The sequence below is a fragment of the Rhinoraja longicauda genome, chromosome 24 (genome assembly GCF_053455715.1).
Source record: "Rhinoraja longicauda isolate Sanriku21f chromosome 24, sRhiLon1.1, whole genome shotgun sequence".
Lineage (NCBI taxonomy): Eukaryota > Metazoa > Chordata > Chondrichthyes > Rajiformes > Arhynchobatidae > Rhinoraja > Rhinoraja longicauda.
In genome coordinates this window covers 8,564,924-8,585,726 of record NC_135976.1, presented here as the reverse complement: position 1 = coordinate 8,585,726, position 20,803 = coordinate 8,564,924, and the positions used below count along the sequence as shown (strand labels likewise).

The following is a 20,803-nucleotide window of genomic DNA, read 5'->3' as shown; positions in this document are numbered from 1 at the left end:
GGAAGTTAGCTACTGGTAAAAGTAATGAATCCATACCTCCCCTCGCTCTGAATCTGTAATCCTCGTAAATCGTAGATCACTCTGCTGCCACTTGGGATTTACACTGTAACCTTGCAGCTGCCACAGCTCAAACGAAGTATTGAATGCTTTTGCTTCAATTTTAACAACAATGGAGTTTACTACGATAGACATTCCCTCCACAACCTTTTCAGCAAAGCCATATTCACTGTAGAAACAAACAAAACAATATTTGGCCATCATGAAATTGAATGCTGCTGTTTGACGAAGTTAAGTGTTAAACTTAAAATAATTATAATCACTGTGTTTGTTGCAGCATGACTTCAAAAGACACTTCAAGTGCAGTCAAAGATGAACTTTAAAATTTTAATAGCACCGTGAGGGAAATGGTATGATTTGGGATAACATGCCTTTAGAAGTGCTTTTCAGTTTTACGAGAAAAAAAATCACCAAGATCTTGATGCCAAAATAAGACAAGTTAAATTCATACGGCATCACAGGCAAGGCCAGCATTTGTTGCCTAATCATTAATTGCCCGTAAATAGATTAGTCGAATTGTTACAATCCTTGCGGCAAAAATTGTTCCACAGCCTCCAATACTTTTCCCCAACAATTTGCCCGTTGAAGTCTCTCTCAAATATTGGCATGCATTATCAGCGCCATAGACCTCTGGAATCAGAGTTGTGTTATTTCCTCCCTTGTTTCTTACACGAGCTTGTAGTTCAATTTATCTGGGCCTGCTGATGTATTCAAAGATAATAAAATTAGTTGTCAACGAGTCATGTTTTCCTCTCCTTACACCATTCCTCCTCACTCCATTCAAATTCCATAAAGACAATGTGAAGTATTCATTCATAACTCTACTCTTTTTTGACTAGGACCCACATTTCTCTTTCACAGAATGTCACAAACATTTTTCTCGATTTTTACTGGACAGTATTTTCCATGCATATTCACTGCCATTGTAATTTGCATTTTAGTTTCTTTCCTGCAGTTCAGGATATAGAAAACAATAGTGACAAAGAATGATACATGCAACAAGTAGAAAGGATATCCAGTAGTATGAAAATCGCTGATCTGACATTGTTGAAACCAGTACAAGCTCAAGGCTGTGACATGCCTAACGAAAGGCATTCTCTTCTGATTTTAACATTCCTTCAGTTTATATTCACCTTATCATATCATATCATATCATATCATATATCTACAGCCGGAAACAGGCCTTTTCGGCCCTCCAAGTCCGTGCCGCCCAGTGATCCCCGTACATTAACACTATCCTACACCCACTAGGGACAATTTTTACATTTACCCAGCCAATTAACCTACATACCTGTACGTCTTTGGAGTGTGGGAGGAAACCTTGCATTTCTAGGTTTTACATTAAATGTTAGTCATTGTAAAACGAATACACCACAGCTAAATACAGGTTGTCACTTATGTAAAACTGCTGATTTTTTGTTGGCACCAAGTGCAATTCCAAAACGATTTTAACAGAGCAGGTGCGGATACGTTGCATTGCAAGATTCTTTGAATTACTATAGCTGCCTGGGCCTTGTCGCAAAGTTTACTTTGGCACTTCAGTGATTTAATTTCACTTCTTTTTTTCAATGATTAGCTGCAAGAAATCCACACATTTTTCTACCTAGTTCCTAATAGTTTGTTAATACATATAAATAGTCGGAAAATTTGCATGAATATTTATAAATGCTTTATTGCAAATCAGAAAATCACTTTGCCACTTGAATGGTTCGTTTTTTTAAATCATGATTTCACAGTGCTCTGTTGAGGCAGGACACAATCAAAGACAACCCTTCATCACCTTGTTTATATTGTTAACTTTAATTAATCACATTGAAATTGCTAATGCTTTAATTTTTCACAGAGAAAGAAATCGCAGCTACTCCACACTTGTATGTTTATAAAGCACAGAAACAAGCCATTTGTCTCGCAACATGTATGCCAACCATCAAGTATCTGTCTGCTCTAATCCATATACCGCCACTTGTAACCTTCTGTGTTTTGGTAATTAAAGTGCTCTCCCAGAGCTTCTTTAATATTGCAAGAGAGTGCTCAACTCCGGCACCAATGTGTACCAAATTGCAAACACCCTTGGTGAAAAAATTCGGTTGATCCCTTCTCAATCTCCAACTTGTAACTTTCAACTGAAGCCCTGTAGCCTTCAACACCTCTGTCATGGGAAAAGGTTTCTCTCTCTCTCTCGACTGTAAGCCTCCTAATTTTTCCTTTCCCACCTCATCTCATGAAGGCGAGCATCCTCTATGACTTCTTCACCACCCTGTTTATCTGTGCTGCCACTGTCAGGGATCATTGGAGTTGCACACATTAAAATAATAAAGCCTTTAGATGCAGGGACAAAAAAAAATAATAATCAGAATAATTTATCTCTTCATTAGTTTACATCAACATCTGAATAAGCTACATTTCTTATGTAACGTAGACATAATGAATGGGGAACATTTTTCTTCTTCAGACTCAAGCAAGCTGACAAGTCTCACGATCACAAATAGAAAGTTATTTATAACAAACTCTTTAGCCAGAGATACAAGGAACTGCAGATGCTGGTTTATAATAAAAGGAAAAGTACTGGAGTATCTCAGCAGGTCAGGCAGCATCTCTAGAGAACATGGATAGGTGATGTTTTGGGTTGGTACCCTTTTTCAGAGATTGCGGTGTTGGGGGGGGGGGGGGGAGGTTGGAGGAGAGAAAGCTGGAAGAGAGGTGGGAGAAGTGGGGGCAGGCCAAAGACTGGTGAGTAGGTGCGGGTTTCTTTTGATTGGCAGATGGTTGGAGAAAGGCCAGATATGAAAAGAAAATGTGTGGATTGTGAAGCCAAAAGGAACAGGTGGAAAGGGATAAGAGGAGGAGGAGGAGGATGGGGAGAAATGGTTGCAAATCCAAGTAGAGCACAAGAAAAGAGAGGTTGTTTGCAGGCTAGTTACCTGAAATTGAAGAATTTAATTTCCTGCCATTACATTGTTAGAGACCCGGCTGTAGATATATGATATGATGATATGAATACGAAGTACTGTTCCTTCAGTTTGCATGTGATCTCGTTCTGGCAATAGAGGCAGCCCAAGGCAGAAAGGTCAGCATGGGAATTGGAAGGAGAGTTAAATTGGTAAGCAGCCGGGAGATACAGAAGTCCTTGATGGGCCAAGCAGAAGTGTTTGACAAAACGGTCACCGACTCTACATTTGGTCTTGCCGATGTGAAGGAGGCCACATCAGGAAAATTGAATCCAGTAGGTCAGGTTAGAGGAGGTGTAAGTGAACCTCTGTCTCACCTAGAAGGATTGCTGGGGTCACTGGATTGAGGGAGTACTTGGGGAGGGGATGGTTTGGGTGGGAAAGGATGAGTGAAGCAAGGAGATGTGGAACAAGTGGTCTCTGCGGAAGGTGGAAAGAGGTGAAGACGGGAAGATGTGAATGGTGGTGGGATCACATTGAAGTTGGCGGAAATGTTAGAGAATGATATTGGATGCGTGGCGGAAGGCAAGGGTCAGGGAAACTGTATCCTTTTTCTACCTGGGGGCATTTTGACAGGCTAGCAACTCGTTCAGGTATGAGTGTAGGGGTACAAAGGTAAGGCCTCTGCTGAGGACTGACTGTTCTGCAGAGCAAAGGGCGAATTTGGGATGGATGGTGAAAACCCGATCGGAGTAAGGGTTGGGATCAAACCCAGGCTCTGAGGAGGGCAGAAGGGTGTGAGGTAGAAGTAGTGGCATGGTTGGCATAGTGGGAAGAGCAGCAGGGTCACTATTTATTTTTACGTTCTCAGAATTCTTTAGCGATGACTTTACTGTTCTATTAGCGTAAGAAAATAACTGCAGATGCTGGTACAAATCGAAGGTATTTATTCACAAAATGCTGGAGTAACTCAGCAGGTCAGGCAGCATCTCGGGAGAGAAGGAATGGGTGACGTCAATTCATTCAGTTCTCAGCACCAAATCCGAGCGTAGATGCAATGAGTCAGAACTACAGAGGAACTCTAAGCCAGTCAATTAAACTGAAAATGTTTGACATAGTTCACTGCAGTTTTAAATAGAATAAGAAGTGCTGACACTTCCTTTCTTTGAACAATACTGAGCTATTAAATCTTTAATTGTATGCAAAAACATAACAGGTAGCCAAATTTGCTCCAACAACCACACCCAATAGTTTGACTAACTCAAAGCCTAAATTGTCTGTGGAAGTGCTAACAGCTACATACCAGCAATCCCAGAATAAATGGAAATGATCAAGTTTCCAGCGAAAAATCCAACAGATTATCTGGCACAGAATGTGGTATCAAATCGAAACACTGCAAAAATCACTACAGCCTCGTCAACCTTGCAAAGTGTTTCTCATGAACCTCTGGAGATTGGCATTTAACGAGACAGTGGTCCCACAGTTAAGTACCGCAAAAGGCATAATCACTGAATCATACTTCACAAATAACTCCTTCACCACAATTAGTGAGTCTATCTCGTCCCATGGAAGGACGGATTCAGCCAAAGTATGAGTCTCAGAAAATGGACTCTGGATAAAGTATTCCAAATGCCCATGAACACGAGTGGCTTAGTAGGTCGACCACTGACTGCAGCATGAAGGACACAACAACCAGATGAGGTCTGTAGGAGGAGCGGAATTAAACAAGGTACAAATCTACTTAACCTCATTCTCTATTCAAGGCATTTGGAGGTAACATATGAACCAGTTTTATTAAGCTGTTAAGTACTATCTATAATTAGCTCAAGAGAGAGATACCGATACGTTACAGGGTATGTGCACTTCAAATCGTATGTGCTTACACAAGTCACAGACATGACAGAGGCATAAGAGTGTAGACACCGGAATCATGAGCAAAAAGCAAACTGCCGGAGGAACACAGTGGAACAGGTAGCAGGTGTGAGGGGAAATGGATAGATGACACTTTGGATCAGGTCCTTTCTTCAGATGGGCTTATGTGATATGCAGGATGAAGTTATAAGATCACTTGTGTCATTTACAAACAAAAAAGATGGTTTTACATATTATAAATAATACCATTCAATTCAATAACCAACTCAGATGCTTTGAGTTTCTTAACTAGAATGCTAGAGCTCCAGAGTTATTGTTTGATCAGATGAGTGCTTGACATCCTAAGTCTGAGGAAGGGTCTCCACCTGAAACGTCACCCATGTCTTCTCCTCAGAGATGCTGCCTGTCCTGCTGAGTTACTCCAGCATTTTGTGCCTATCCTAAGTTCACCATCAGTTGCATGAGCACAGTGAGGTACAGGTAGGGTCAGGGTTTGTAGGTGGGTTCAAGAACCCAGTAGTTGTAGGAAATGAACTGTTCCTGAATCTGGTGATGTGGGGCCTCCCGCTTTTGTACCTCCTGCCTGATGACAGCAGTGAGAAGAGGGAATGGGCCAAGTGTTGGGGATCATTGATGATAGACACTGCCTTTTTGAGGCAGGGCATCATTGGAGAGAAGGACTGTGCCAGTGATGGAGTGGGCCGAGTCCACCACTCTCTGATGCCTCGTGTTTCCAGGCCAACTCATTACCAATTGATAGCCTAGTTGTTAGTTGTTTCTAAATCCACTTCTAGAATAAATTCATCACAATAGATTTCTTCTATATGTTCTGATATGCCTCATCCTGAAATAAATTGATTAATATGAACACTTCTGATATCATATGAAAACAATCATCTAGTACAACAAACTTGTACCATCTCACCAATATTCCACCTTTTCATCCAGCTTGGCACTGGCTATGTTCTTTGAACTGCTTTTTTTTTGTCTCTTACAAATAAGTTGAGTTGCAAAACATGCTTGTCCTGCTGTTACACCTGCTCCTCTCCACTCTGTTAGAAGCTATGCTCCAACTTAAGTATAGGTGGTTTTGAATTTGATTCTATAACATAAATCGGAAATAGGGCAAGTGCTGAATTAGGGAACACTATTTGCACTACACAGACCAAGTTGCTTAACCTGATTTTAATTGGGAACTGGAGAAGCATCAAAATTACCTGAAATTATCAAGCAGGAAAACACTCTTGGATTTACAGTACGCAAAAAAAAACTGTTTCCATGCAACCTCCCCATAATGAAGTTGTCTCAAAAAACACAGCTGTTATCTTTAACCTTGGTTGGCCTTTGAAATTGACACATATTAAACCATGAAACATCCAACCATTGTTTTTTTTTGCAACATATTGCTAAAAAGACATACAATTTTGATCACCTTGTGGGAAAAATCACTTTGTTGCGAGTCAAATTCGCTTGCCATAATCCCCTTTCCCCAAATGTCATAATTGTTTTTTTTACACTATCTTCTATAACGAGGTTTCTTAGGAACACAATGATCGAATTATAGCAGAACAATCTGCATGTTCAAAGTCTGAAAAAAATTAAACAAGAACCACCATGAAAAACTTCTCAACACCATGTCCAGATCTTTTACCTGTACTGACAGAAAGCTGGATTGCATCTCAAAGCTTTCAAACAGTTGCAGTAATCATCAAAGTTTGTCAACCAAGACCAAGCATGGAAACGAGCATGGTACGCAGGTTGGCTGGGTGGCAGAAGACAAAGATTGGCAATTAAGGGGGCTTTATCTGGTCGGCTGCCAGTGACTAGCAGAGTTCCGCAAGGGTCGGTGCTGGGGCCACTGCTCTTCACGTTAGATATTAATGATTTGGACAAGAGGATTGAAGGCTTTGTGGCAAAGTTTGCAGATGATACGGAAATAGGTGGTGGGGCAGGTAGTGTAGAGAAAGCAGGGATTCTGCAGACAGGTTGGGAGAGTGGGCAGAGAAGTGGCAGATGGAACATAGTGTAGCAAAGTGTGGAGTCATGCATTTTGGTAGTAGGAATAAAGACATAAGACTATTTTCTAAATGGGATGAGAATCCAGAAATCGGAGGTGCAAAAGGATTTGGGAGTGCTGGTGCAGGATTCCCCAAAGGTTAATCTGCAAGTCGAATTGGTAGTAAAGAAAGCAAACTGAATGATTGCATTTATTTCAAGAGGGCCTGTATACAAAAGCAGGGATGTAATGTTGAGGCTCTATAAGGCGCTGGTAAGGCTGCATTTGGAATATTGTGAGCAATTTTGGGCACCATATCTGAGGAAGGATGGAGAGGGTCCAGAGGAGGTTTACAAGTATGATCCCAGGAATGAATAGGTTAACCTACGATGAGCGTTTGTCGGCACTGGGCCTGCACTCGCTGGAGTTCAAAAGAATGAGGGGGACATACAGAACATACAGAAACATACAGAATAGTGAAAGGATTGGATAGAGTTGATGTGGAGAAGATGTTTTCACTAGTGGGAGTCTAGGACGAGAGGTCGTAGCCTCAGAATTAAAGGAAATTCTTTTAGGAAGGAGATGAGGAGAATGTTATTTAGTGAGAGGGTGGCAAATCTGTGGAATTCTTTGCTACAGAAGGCTGTGGAGGCCAAGTCAGTGGATATTTTTAAGGCAGAGATAGAGAGATTCCTGATTAGTACAGGAGTCAGAGGTTATGGGGAAAAGGCAGGAGAATGGGGTGAGGAGGGAGAGATTGATCAGCCATGATTGAATGGTGGAGTAGGCTTGATGGACCGAATGGCCTAATTCTACTCTTATTCCTTATGACCAACACTTCAAGTTCCTAAAATCAAATCTCAAAGCATCAGCTGCACACATATGGTTCTACATTCTTATCTTGCAGTTCTTTAGAATGACTGTCACAAGGACAAGAAAGTTGTTGCTGCCTTTCTGACAAACGTGATCCATCAAAAATACCAATCTCTCTTTTAATTGACTTAATACCGTCACACTGAAATCATCTTCATCAATACATGGCCAAGCTTCTAGAATTTCTAGGTTGTTGATAGTAAATAGATTGAAAATCAAGCGGTTTAGTTTTGTTTAGAGATACAGTGCGGAAACAGGGCTTTCTGCCCAGAGTCCGCGCTGACTAGCGATTCCCGCTTAACACCATCCTACACTCACCAAGGACAATTTTTACATTTACCAAGTCAATTTACCTACATACCTGTACGTCTTTGGAATGTGGGTGGAAACCGAAGAGCTCTGAGAAAAACCACGCGGTCATGGGAAGAACGTACAAACTCCGTACAGACAGCACCCATTGTCGGGATTGAACCCGGGTCTCCAACGCTGCAAGCACCTTAAGGCAGCAATTCTACTGCTGTACCACCGTGCCACACATTGATATCAGGGCGGCACATTAGCACAGCTGGTGGAGCTGCTGCCTTATAGCAGCAGAGACCCGGGCTCAATCCTCTCCTCGAGTACTGTTTGCATGGAGTTTTCACCTTCTCCCTGTGACTGCGTGGATTTCCTCTGTGTGTTCCAGTTTCCTCCCACATCCCCAAAACATGTGGGTTTACAGGTTAACTGGCCTCTATATATTGCCCTGAGCTTGTCAGGGTTGGTTGAGAAAGTGGGGTCGCATAGAACGAGTGTGAACAGGTGATCGATGGTCGGTGTCGACCAATGTAGCTGGTGTCGGCGTTGATTGGTCAAATAGACACTTGTTTGAGATGATCTTTGCCTGGCACTTATAGAGCATATTTTATCACACATCATCCAATTCCTGAATGTTGTGTGGGTCTTACTGCTTGAAGGTATGGAAGCTTCATTTATTGAAGAGTTGGTCAGTTCCATTTACAGTCAGCCAATGTACTTACTTTAGAACTTGTGATTGAAAAAATGTAGAACAGCACAGCACAGATACAGGCCCTTTGACTTACTTTATCAATGTCATTGATAAAGAGATAAAGATGGCCAAGCTCAGAATACTACCCTGTAGAACTCAATGTTTTCCTGGTACTGGGATGATTAAACTTCTGAAAATCACAACCAGCTTCCTTTGTGCAGGTTTAACTCCAACAATCAAAGTTTTTCACAATGCCCATTGCTACTGTTTTAATATTGATCTGGTGCTGTGCTTGATCAAATGCTGTCTATAGATTAGCTTTGTTTAATTTAGAGGGACCCCATGGGAATAGGTCATTTGGTTCAGTCTATCCCGAACATCGATCACCCATTCACGTTCTGTGTGACCCCACTTTCTCAACCAAACCTTACAAGCTAGGGGCAATATATAGAGGCCAGTTAACCTGTAAACCCACACGCCTTTGGGATGTGGGAGGAAACTGGAACACCCAGTGGAAACCCACGCAGTCACAGGGAAAAGGTTAAAACTCCATGCAAATAGCACTCGAGTAGAGGATTGAACCCGGGTCTCTGCTGCTGCGAGGCAGCAGCTCCACCAGCTGCGCTAATGTGCCGCCCTGAAGCCAATGTGCTGCCCTTGATCTCACTCTTAGCGCACTGATGGAGGTCGGCTATTTGGTCCATGCTTTGACAAAGGCTAGGATCAATTGGGCAACTGTGAAGTTATTGTCGAGTAGATATCACTCGACAGCACCACTTTCGATAATATCACTAATGTTTGAGTAGACCAAATGCATTATGCTTAACTGGATGGGATTTGTTTTGCTTTATCAATGGGCATAACTGAGCATTTTTCTACCTTGTCATGTAAATGCTGTGGTGGAGGTATACTGGAACAGGTTGATTGGAAGTATGGTAAGTTCTTGAATGCAGTTCTTCAGCCAGCACGCCATTCAATGTGATCATGGCTGATCATTCTCAAACAGTACCCCGTTCCTGCTTTCTCCCCATACCCCCTGACTCCGCTATCCTTAGTAACCTTTGCTGTATTTTCGCTGTTCGACATTTCTTGATATCAAGTAGAGGAAATTAAATTTGTTGGACTTGTTTATGACAATGGGGATTTCAGAAGAGAGCTGAAATGTCTACACCAATCATCATTTTAAGCTGCCTGACCCGCTGAGTTACTCCAGCTTTTTGTGATACCTTCAATTTGTACCAGCATCTGCAGTTATTTTCCTACAAATCATTTTAACCTTGGTGAATGCTGCAGCCTGGTTTTTGATCTGCTCACTGAGTTGTGAAAAGCAGTAATCTAACTCAGCTGTCACCAGAGATCTCTACCATCAGAGAAAACATTCTCTGCCAGTTCATTCATTCCACTTGATATGAAGAAATGAATGACAGAAAAAGCTTTGGGATCAGAAAACATTCCAGATCTAGCATTGAAGACTAGCATTCCAGAGGTAGTGTGACACAAGCCAGCTAATCCAGCCCAGTGTCATATATTATCCAGGTACTCCATGTTTATAAAACACAGAATGACTCAATTCTGCTAATTACCACTTTATAATGTTCTACCGCACCATCATCATGTTTCAGGCCACTCACAGTGACCAAAAACACAGCCGCTCCATGCACCTACATACTGCCACTTTAAAGGGGAGCTTACAGACTGGGTAGACCAAGGTGAGTGATTCGCCTCCTGACAGTCCAAAGCCTTTCCATCATTTAAAAGGTCAGAGTGTTGGAATGCTTTGCACTTGCCTGGCTGAATGCCGTTTTATCAACACTATCTAGGACAAATCAATCTATTTAACCCCGTCCATTCACTCTGTACACCACAGAGGCATTGTGGCTGCTGTGTATACCATCTGCAAAATACTTCAGTCAATTACTGAGGCTACCCACGAACACCTCCCAGTTCTACAATTTGTTCCACCAAAGACTAAAATAACAAGAACCCGCCTCCATTTTCCACATGACTCACAAAGTATCTTCTCATGGAGATTTATCTGATACTTCACACTGGTTCTTAGGCATGGAGTAATACCTATATCTCATGAACTAATATTTAAATTGTTAAAAAGGCCAGTAATTCATCATGCAGAAACCTCCAGGCTGGGCGTACCAGTAAAAATCCAGATGTCCCAATCCCCCAGGTAGCTCTTTCCCAACGATTTCCCAACTGCACTCTGACATTGCAAACCTTGCACCTTGCTTAGAGTGCAAATTGTGGCAACTCTCAAGCCTTAATATTGAGGAAACTGCCCTCTGCACCTCTGCCAGATTAGCATCAGTATTCATTTGTGGGCCACAGAGTAAAGTAACACATCAACAGTTCCTTTCTTTTCCCCCTGATAAATTATTGGCATTTGTTAATGTTTTTGAACATTTAACTGAATATTTAATCCTAAGCAAAATGTTTTGATTTTTATATGCTAAAACTTTCAAGTACTACTGCCGCTCTCGTCCGGGGATTGTTGGCTCAGCTACTAATCCAGTGTTTTTTCAACAAATCCAGAGGATAGTTTTGTTCTGCTCCCACCTATAATCCCACTGAACAGAAATGATGGTCACAAGGTATCATCATTAAGGACTGGAACAGAACTTTGCAGAAAGGTGACACTGAAAGACCCAAGAAAGGCAACTTATTTAAGGAGCGAGCAATAGCAGCTTACTATTCGAAGGAAATGCTGATCTGTAATTTTTCGTTGTCAGAACAAACATACAAGTTTAATTTATTATTTTCTCTTCAGCATTACATTAATCTCAATGATGCAAATGAAGTAGATCATGCAATAATAAAAATCATACCACGATATCAAAAACTCAAAAAGTATTACATGTCTCTCCTAGTTTTAATGCCAATTCTGACTTTGACAAGTTTCTAATTCATTTCAGATTTCATCATGAATCAATGCACATGCAGGGCATCATAGCTAACTCCAATTTAATCCAAATTCAATTCCAACATCGGGTCAGGCATCATTGAAAAGCTAGAACTTGCTTTACTAAACCAGGGGAGCCAAAGCCAAATAATGAACATCCATTGCAATTTTCATTGATATCAAGTCTTGAGCATACATCAAGGATTTAATTTGATATGTTTCTCTTCCACTCCAAGCGGAGTCGTAGTTTAAATATTTATCAAATTTTGTATTAGCTGCATAACCTTCAGTTATGCTTTTTTTAGAATTCATCTATAATTTGGTATACATTGAAGCCTTCTGAACTGAGTTGACAAAAACTCAGTTCTAAAATTTACCTTCATTGTTCATTCAAGAGTCATCACTTTTCAATGCGCTTGTCAAATTGCCAGAAAAGATTGTGGTGAGCCACTGCAACAAATGAGATAAAGGTAGAATTTTGGGATTCGGGCCAAACCCAATAAAGCAACAGTGATGAATTTCTGAATTGTATTGCAGAAGAGAATTTGCACATTGTTCCCATCTGCCCGCTCTCTTAGTCCTTCAAACTGTTGTGGTCAGAGGATCAGAAGATACTGTTGAAGGAGCCTTAAATTTATGCACATTTTGCAGACTGCAAACTTTGCAACTGTGGTATAATGATGGTGGAGAGTGTAAGCATCTCAACTGGCAACTATTGCGTTTCCAAGTAGGATGCTTTGGGGTTCAAATGTTGAAGCCGTGATCATCCAGGCAATAAAGTGCATTCCTTCATGCTCCTCATGACATTTGCTTTCTGCCTGGATAAAAGGCTTTGGGGAGTCATTTGCTTCAAAGTATTCAGCCGCTGGCCTATTTTGCTCTCTATGTGGCTCATCTATAATGTTTCTGACAAGATGAGCAAATAATCTGGTTGACAAACAATAATAGTGGTTGAATACTTCATCAGTGGTACCATATTTTGGACCTAATGTCAATCAGTTTGTTCCAGTCAGTGTCCGCAGAATTCTAGCTGAAAATATGGCACTTCATTGAAAAAAACACTCAAGGCCACAACTAAGTTGTCAATGCAATGTTTTGAATTAACTCATCATTTTCTGGGGAAAATCATTATCCACAGATTGACCAAATTTACATTCAAGTGCACAAGGTTGTGAATCCATTTTTAACAGGGCATCTGCTGTGTCAAAAGATAAAGCATACATGCAAATCTGCCTTTTCCAATTTAAGAGTCAAAGGCAAATATTAGATAAGACCAAAACTGTTAGGCACAAGATTTTTTTATTGACACAGTGCATCCACAGTAATCTTTGCTTTCAGGTATGTTGCCATGCTATTTATTTTGTTTTGCAGTGGTCTACCACTGCAAGAAATTCAATCAGATACACTGACCTTTGACCTGCTGTAATGGCGATTGGAGAAGGTCCATTTGGAGGACGAGGTTCCTCGCAAGTCCTCATCTCCACCTCCACTTTATCAAGGAACTACAGAAAAGAGAAACACTTAAATTAAAACAAAATATTGAACTTTCTTTTGATTGATTGTCTTACCTATGAGCTTTGCAGTGTGTTTGCAGACCTGTAATGCTGCTGCAAGAAAGAATTTCATTGTTCCATTGTGAGTACATGTGGCAATTAAACAACTTGGACTCTTAATTGCAAGTGAACGATAGTTTTATCCCAAAGTCCTGAGAAAATTAATTTCTGGAGCCATATCACAACTAATCTAGATTTCTTTTATACATACAATATGAAATTATTCAGGGGTTACTATTTTAGAATGGTTTAGTTTTTAGTTTAGAGATACAGTGCAGAAACGAGTCCCTCGGCCCACCGAGTCTGTGCTGACCAGCGATCCTTGCACATTAACACTAACCTATACACAGTAGGGGCAAATTACATTTATACCAAGCCAATTAACCTACAAACTTATACGTCTTTAGAGTATGGGAGGAAACTGAAGTTCTCAAAGAAAATCCATGCAGGTCACGGGGAGAATGTACAGACTCCGTACTGACAGAACCCGTAGCCAGGATTCAACCCAGGTCCCTGGCCCGGGCAACAAATCTCCCACTGTGCCACTATTCCAAATACAAGCATTTGACGCAGATACGTGCTCCTCATGCAAAGAGAATTCCTGTACAAATAGTTCATCTTAGGAAGGTTCACTGAATAATAAATTTCAGTTTTCTTGATGTTATTTGTTTTCTCTTACCTTTCTTGGTCATTCATTTTTGTTACCCGTTGCCAAAAGTAAATTCTTTACTCGGATAGGAAAAGTAAAGGTACAGGGCATTACCAAATAATACTGATCAGATTTTAGTTTTGATATGCATTTCCATCCTTTTGCAGGATTTAAATCCTACTCTTAAAATCACAGCTGTGCAAAAAACAAAAGGTTGGGGTGTGTTGGGGGGATCAGAGTGAATTATATTGGTATGTAAAAGGCATAAATTTCATCCCAATGTAAAATTAAGAGCAAACTGAATCGATACATGTAAGTAATGCTGAACGTTGTCAATCATGCAGCACAGAAACAAATAATGGCAGGCAAAATGGCTGTGATTTAAAATTAGAAAGTCCAACTTACCAGACATATGGGATGGGTCTTGAGCTTTGTCCATTGTATCTAAATTAAACACCAATGCATCTTATTGAAAAATCTACCGTGAGCTGCCTTCTGCCTATTATAGACTTAAAAAACAGACACATGATTCATCTTCCTGTTCAACCTGTTGTGTTTCAGCACTTCTACACAACAAAATCATACCCAGCAGTATTGTGCATACTTATTTTAAGTGGTACAAATAAAATCAAATGCATTATTTCCAATAGTTCTAATAGTTGAAATAGTTCTAATCTATTCCAACCTCTAAACTACAACTATTATATTCAAAACAGGCTACTTAATTAATGTTGTAGGTTAAACTTTGTGCAACATATCAACATTTATCCCCTTGATCCATGTTTATACATTCTTTTAGGAAGAATGCGTCAAAAAATGGATGGCATTTTCCACATTAACATCATTAAGGGATAACTTGTTAAAGGACTTAAGCTTTTTTGTCTACCGACACAAGCTTTCAAATCTGCAAGGTTCAATAAAATTACATTTTACTGTCATTTAAACTTATCATAAAAAGAGTCCCTTACAGTTGAACATTTTGCAATACAAAACCCCCCAGAAATATTTCCATTCTGAGTAGCCCATATATAATTGTAGCATAAGGCAAAATTCTTCTGTACCAATGAGAATCTAGATGAAGGGTCTCGACCTGAAACGTCACCCATTCCTTCTCTCCCGAGATGCTGCCTGACTCGCTGAGTTACTCCAGCATTTTGTGTCTACCTTCGATTTAAACCAGCATCTGTGGGTTTTTTTCTACTATATAATCAATTCTCCTTTCAGTTATAAAGATCATTTTACAGCAGGCAACTTGGCTGTAATTCACAACAGTGATTGGCATACAGCCTACAATGGTCCAGCCAATTTTAAGTCTTTAGATATGAACAATTAATTAGTGTTTGATTATGTTCAATTGAGTAAATTTTGTTTTTATGAAGTACAATGGAATTCATAAAGATATTTTAAATAAAATAAATATTTCCTCCACTAAAATAATTCTTGTAATGCTTCCTTAGAAGTATACAACTTTTTGTTTCATGACAAAGTACAAAGCCATTTTGGTAAAGACATACCCTGATAGCTGCCTTGTTACAGTATACTCTGGTGATAGCCAGCCATGTGGGAAGGTCCAGCACATTTTGCAGCACTTCCTCATCAAGCTCCAGATTTGTCAGTTGGCCTTCTCCTTTAAGTGTACTGAGATTGATTTTGTCTGGCGAGAGATTCTTTGTAAATCTGAAAAAAATAATTTTGTTAATTAATAATGTACATCACTTAAATGGCATAAACAACCAACTATTCTGGTCTGTTACTTGAGACTTCCGTTTTCAAAGCAATTTAAACAAAACCACTACTGCAGCAAAAACAAAATCCACCACTGTGCTGCGTGCTGTTGCGTTTATACTTTTTTATGGGCGGTAGGGCACACAGAGTGATAAAATAAGGATGGGTTACGCAAGGGGGCTGCGAATGCATTCTTCTTTACTCCTGATGCACCCACGACTGTGTAGCAAAGTACAAATTGTCCTCTTCTCACCAACAATTGTTCTGTGATTCCTCCTGCTTTCTGTTGTTTTCACCTTACCCTTCCACATCTCTAGACTCCCTCTCTCCCGACTTTGAGTTTGACAAAGGGTCTCAACCAGAAACATAACCAGTTCCTTCTCTGCAGAGATGCTGCCTGTCCCGCTGAGTTACTCCAGCGTGTCTATCTTCGGTGTAAACCAGCATCTGCAGTTCCTTCCTATACAAATCTAATTCAATTTACAAATGCGTAACAACACCACCGTGGTGGGCCGGATGTCAAATAATGATAACAGAGAACAGGAAAGAGATCGAGAACCTTGTGACCTGGTGTCAAGCCAACAACCTCTCTCTATGTCAGCAAGACAAAGGAGATTGATCAACTTCAGGAATCGAAGCGGATCACATACCCATACATTTACAAGCTGCAAATTCCTGGGAGTAAATATCACCAGCAACTTTGTCTGGACCACCCATATTGAAGCAATGGCCAAGAAAGCACATCAACACCTCTACTTCCTTAGAAGGCCTAGGAAGTTCGGCATGTCCCCAACAACCCTCACTAACTTCTATAGATGTGCATAGAAAGCATTTTATCGGGATGCATCACAGCATGGTTTGGAAACAGATCCATCCAAGACTGCAAGAAATTTCAGAGAATTGTAGATGCAGGCCAGATCATCACACAAACCAACCTTCCTTCCATTGACTCCATTTACACCTCACGCTGCCTCGGCAAAGCCACCAGCATAATCAAGGACCAGTCTCACCCTGGTCACTCCCTCTTCTCCCCTCACAGAAAAGTGGAAACGCATACCTCCAGATTCAGTGACAGTGGATTTGGAAGTAGGCAAATATGAAGTCCCTATTTCAATGTACCAATTATTTCTCAATTACTTGCAATCCTACTGAAAGCTATTGTAGGATATAAGGGCGGCACGGTGGCGCAGCGGTAGAGTTGCTGCCTCACAGCGAATGCAGCGCCGGAGACTCAGGTTCGATCCTGACTACGGGTGCTGTACTGTATGGAGTTTGTACGTTCTCCCCGTGACCTGCGTGGGTTTTCTCCGAGATCTTCGGTTTCCTCCCACACTCCAAAGACGTACAGGTATGTAGGTTAATTGGCTGGGCAAATGTAAAAATTGTCCCTAGTGGGTGTAGGATAGTGTTAATGTGCGGGGATCGCTGGGCGGCGCGGACCCGATGGGCCGAAGGGCCTGTTTCTGTGCTGTATCTCTAAATCTAAAAAAAAATTATTTCACCGACAGTTACATTTTCAGGTTTAACCGTGTTAGTGATTTTGAAAGAGTACTTTTGTTCTATTCAGCATACTTAAGACGATCAGGCAGCATGTGACAACTACTCAGAAAGCTAAACCATAATCTTCAAGACATCAACATTATTATTTTGTTTAACAGATGGACAAAAACAATCTAAATATACTAAACAGACCAAACATTTTCAAACACATTCATGTATTTTTGATTTAGCCCTTTTGTTTTTGCAAAATTTCACATGGGATCCCGATACTCTAAGAGGACAGTGTCATCAAAAATATTAATTCATTCAAAACAATACATATCTGATCTATCTTCAACCCTACCGCAAGTTTTCACGAATAATAACAGGTGAGATTTATTTGGCCTTAGTGAAGATTTGCCAATCACATATTTCACTAAAGAGGGAACAAATGCTTGTTTACTCAATTCAATTGCATCTTGGTGAACATGATGCAAGAATAAAAGGTTGAACCTTCAGAATGGAGTTGAGGATGAATTTCTTAGCTAGAGGGTGGTGAATCTGTGGAGTCATTATTATGGAGCAATCTGTGGAGCAATATTAAGCATTGCCACCTTGGAGGCTAAGTCATAGGGTATTTTTAAAGAGGAGATTGAAAGCATGAGAATGGGGTTGAGAGGGAAAATAGATCTGCCATGATTGAATGGTAGAGCAGACTCGATGGCCCGAATGCACCTATGTCCCATGATCGTATGCCCCCAGTGAACCTGTCAATCATGACAGATGGACAATGCAAATTCATTGTACATTTACTTATCAATCTGTCATCAGCTGCCATAAAAACCCTCAGGATTTGCAAATTACCACCCCATCTATCTTTCTCTTCAATGTTTTGCAACTGCCCTAGCATTTGCCTCCAAAATGCATTTTATAAGTAATGATTGCAATCGCCCCTTTAAGGACTGCCATTTTATGACAAGTTGCAGGCTGGTGGTTCCTAGTTTGGGGACCAAATTCCAAAAGATCAACTGTTTGAAATTGTAAGCATGCCTGTAGTTTCAGTAAGCATTTTTATTAATAGTTTAACAAGTTGATTATATACAGAGTTCTAGAATTAAAGGAAATACAATATTATGGTGTTAGTTGTATTTGTTGATGTTATGAACCTCATTCACTGTGTCCAAAAGGGAATACCAAAAGCGGGATGTAATCCTTCCCAAATGAAATCACACATGGACATGCAGGGTAAGCTCGCCAATAATATAAAAGACGACAGCACGAGTTTCTTCAGTTCTATAAAGAGCAAGAATGTGGCAAGAGTGGACGTTGGACCGCTGGAGAACGATGCAGAAGTGATAATGGGGAATAAAGAATTGGCAGAGGAGTTGAATAACATTTTTGCATCAATCTTCACAGTGGAAGACACCAGCAACATGCCTGAAATTCAAGAGAGTCAGGAGGTGGAAGTTAGTGGAGTGGGTATTACCAGGAAGGTGCTTGGGAAGCTGAAAGGGCTGAAGGTGGATAAGTCACCTGGGCTGGATGGACTGCCCCCAAGGGTTGTGAAAGAGGTGGCTTTAGAGATTGTGGATGCATTGATAGTGATATTTTAAGAATCACCCGAGTCATGAGTGGTCCCAGATGATTGGAAAATTGCCAATATTATCTCGCTGCACAAAAAGGGAGCAAGGCAGAATAGTGGGAACTATAGGCCAGTTAGCCTGACTTGTGGTTGGTCAGATTTTAGAGCCCATTATAAAGGATGAGGTTACGGAGTCCTTAGTTCACAATAAAATAGGCCAAAGTCAGCATGGCTTTGTGAAGGGGCGATCTTGCTTGACAAATTTGCTGGAATTCTTTGAAGAGGTAAATACCAGGACAGAAAAAGGAGGGTCAGTAGATGTTGTTTACTCAGATTTTCAGAAAGCCTTTGATAAGGTGCACATATTAGGCTGTTTAGGAAGATGAGAGCCCACGGTATCAACGGGCAGGTACTAGCATGGATAGCAGGTTGGCTGGATGGCAGAAGACAAAGAGCGGCAATAAAAGGGGCTTTATCTGGTTGGCTGCCAGTGACTAGTGGAGTTCCGCAATGCTCAGTGCTGGGGCCACTGCTCTTCACATTGTATGTTAATGATTTGGATGAGGGGATTGAAAGCTTTGTGGCAAAGTTTGCGAATGATACCAAAATAGGTACAGGGGCAGATAGTGTAGAGAAGGCAAGGACTCTGCAGAAGGACTTGGACAGGTTGGGAGAGTGGGCAGAGAAGTGTCAGATGGAATATAGTGTAGCAAAGCGCGTATTCTTGCATTTTGGTAGCAGGAATAAAGATGCAGACTATTTTCTAAATGGGGAGAGATTCCAGAAATCAGAGGAGCAAAAGGATTTGGGAGTACTGGTGCAGGATTCCCAAAAAGTTAATCTGCAAGTCGAATTGGTAGCACAGAAAGCACTCAATGCTAGCATTTATTTCAAGAGGGCTTGTATACAAAAAGAGGGATGTAATGCTGAGGCTCTTTCAGGCGACGGTATGGCTGCATTTGGGCACCATATCTGAGGAAGGATGTGCTGGCTCTGGAGAGGGTCCAGAAGAGGTTTACAAGAATGATCCCAGGAATGAGTAGGTTTACCTATGATGAGCATTTGTCGGCACAGGGCCTGTACTCGCTGGTGTTTATAAGAATGAAACGTACAGAATAATGAAAGGCTTGGATAGTGTGGATGTGGAGAGGATGTTTCCACTATTGGGTGCGTTTAGGACTAGAGGTCAGAGCCTTAAAATTAAAGGACTATCTTTTCGGAAAGAGATGAGGGGAATTTATTTTAGTCAGAGGGGGGTAAATCTGTGGAATTCTTTGCCATAGAAGGAAGTAGAGGCTGAGTCAGAGGATATTTAAGGCAGAGATATAGATTTTTGATTAAGTGTCAGAGGTTGTGGAGAGAAGGCAGTAGAATGGGGTTAGGAAGGATATAGATCAGCCATGATTGAATGGTGGAGTAGACTTGATGGGCCGAATGGCCTAATTTTACTCCAATCACTTATGACACCGTTATCTGAGATTTAATTGAGACATTTCATAATGGAACGAATGAAGCTACTTAAATCTGAAGTCTGAAGAAGGGTCTTGATCCGAAATGTCACCCTTTCCTTCTCTCCAGAGATGCTGTCTGTCCCGCTGAGTTACTCCAGCTTTTTGTGTCTATTTAAGCTACTCAAATCATTGGATTTCCAGGGGAGTACTTTGTCTAACAAATGGAAGGTAAAGTTTACACTGTACAATGAGTTGGTTACTGCAAGTAAGTCAGAAAATAAATATATTATAGAGTTATATCATCCAATTAAATACTCAATAAAACGGCCATAATGCAACAGAAGCATGATGTAATCTACGTCGCAAGATGACAGTTGACTGTTATTATTAAGGACAATCCTAAATCCAGCTAAGATAATCAGTAGATTTTGTAGGTTTGACTGCCTTACTGGAAATTAAAGAAGCATATATGAAGAATACAACAGAAATCATGGGCCGACATCAATCTGCATAAGGACTGGCCAAACCAAATAATCAGCAATAATGTGGAGTTGTAGGGACATAGGGATTGGCCAGGTAGTAGAACCCTCGGATTGGTTTACGGTCACGGGGTGAGGGAGCACGGGGTATTTAAATGCCTGGCGCCAAACTGTAGATAGAGATTAGATTAGTGAGCGAAGTTAGTGTAGTCCAAGAAGAAGTGCGTTGCGTTTGTCACGGGTTTTATACCAATAAAGTATTTGGATAATACCGCTCGTTTGGACTCACTACATTGGTGA

General features: G+C 40.8%; 1 protein-coding gene across 1 annotated transcript in view; it reads right to left on the bottom strand.

Moving 5' to 3' along the window:
- The window catches only part of bltp3a (bridge-like lipid transfer protein family member 3A), an 81,548-nt gene extending 65,725 nt beyond the window's left edge, over nt 1–15,823 (bottom strand). Inside the window, exons 1-5 of the mRNA XM_078420952.1 lie at nt 15,684–15,823; nt 15,302–15,464; nt 14,193–14,231; nt 12,996–13,087; nt 37–226 (exon numbers count right to left, since the gene is read on the bottom strand). Coding sequence (XP_078277078.1) covers nt 37–226; nt 12,996–13,087; nt 14,193–14,231; nt 15,302–15,464; nt 15,684–15,823 — 624 coding nt within the window. The remainder of the gene's footprint in view (nt 1–36; nt 227–12,995; nt 13,088–14,192; nt 14,232–15,301; nt 15,465–15,683) is intronic.
- Between the last annotated feature and the right edge of the window lie 4,980 nt (nt 15,824–20,803).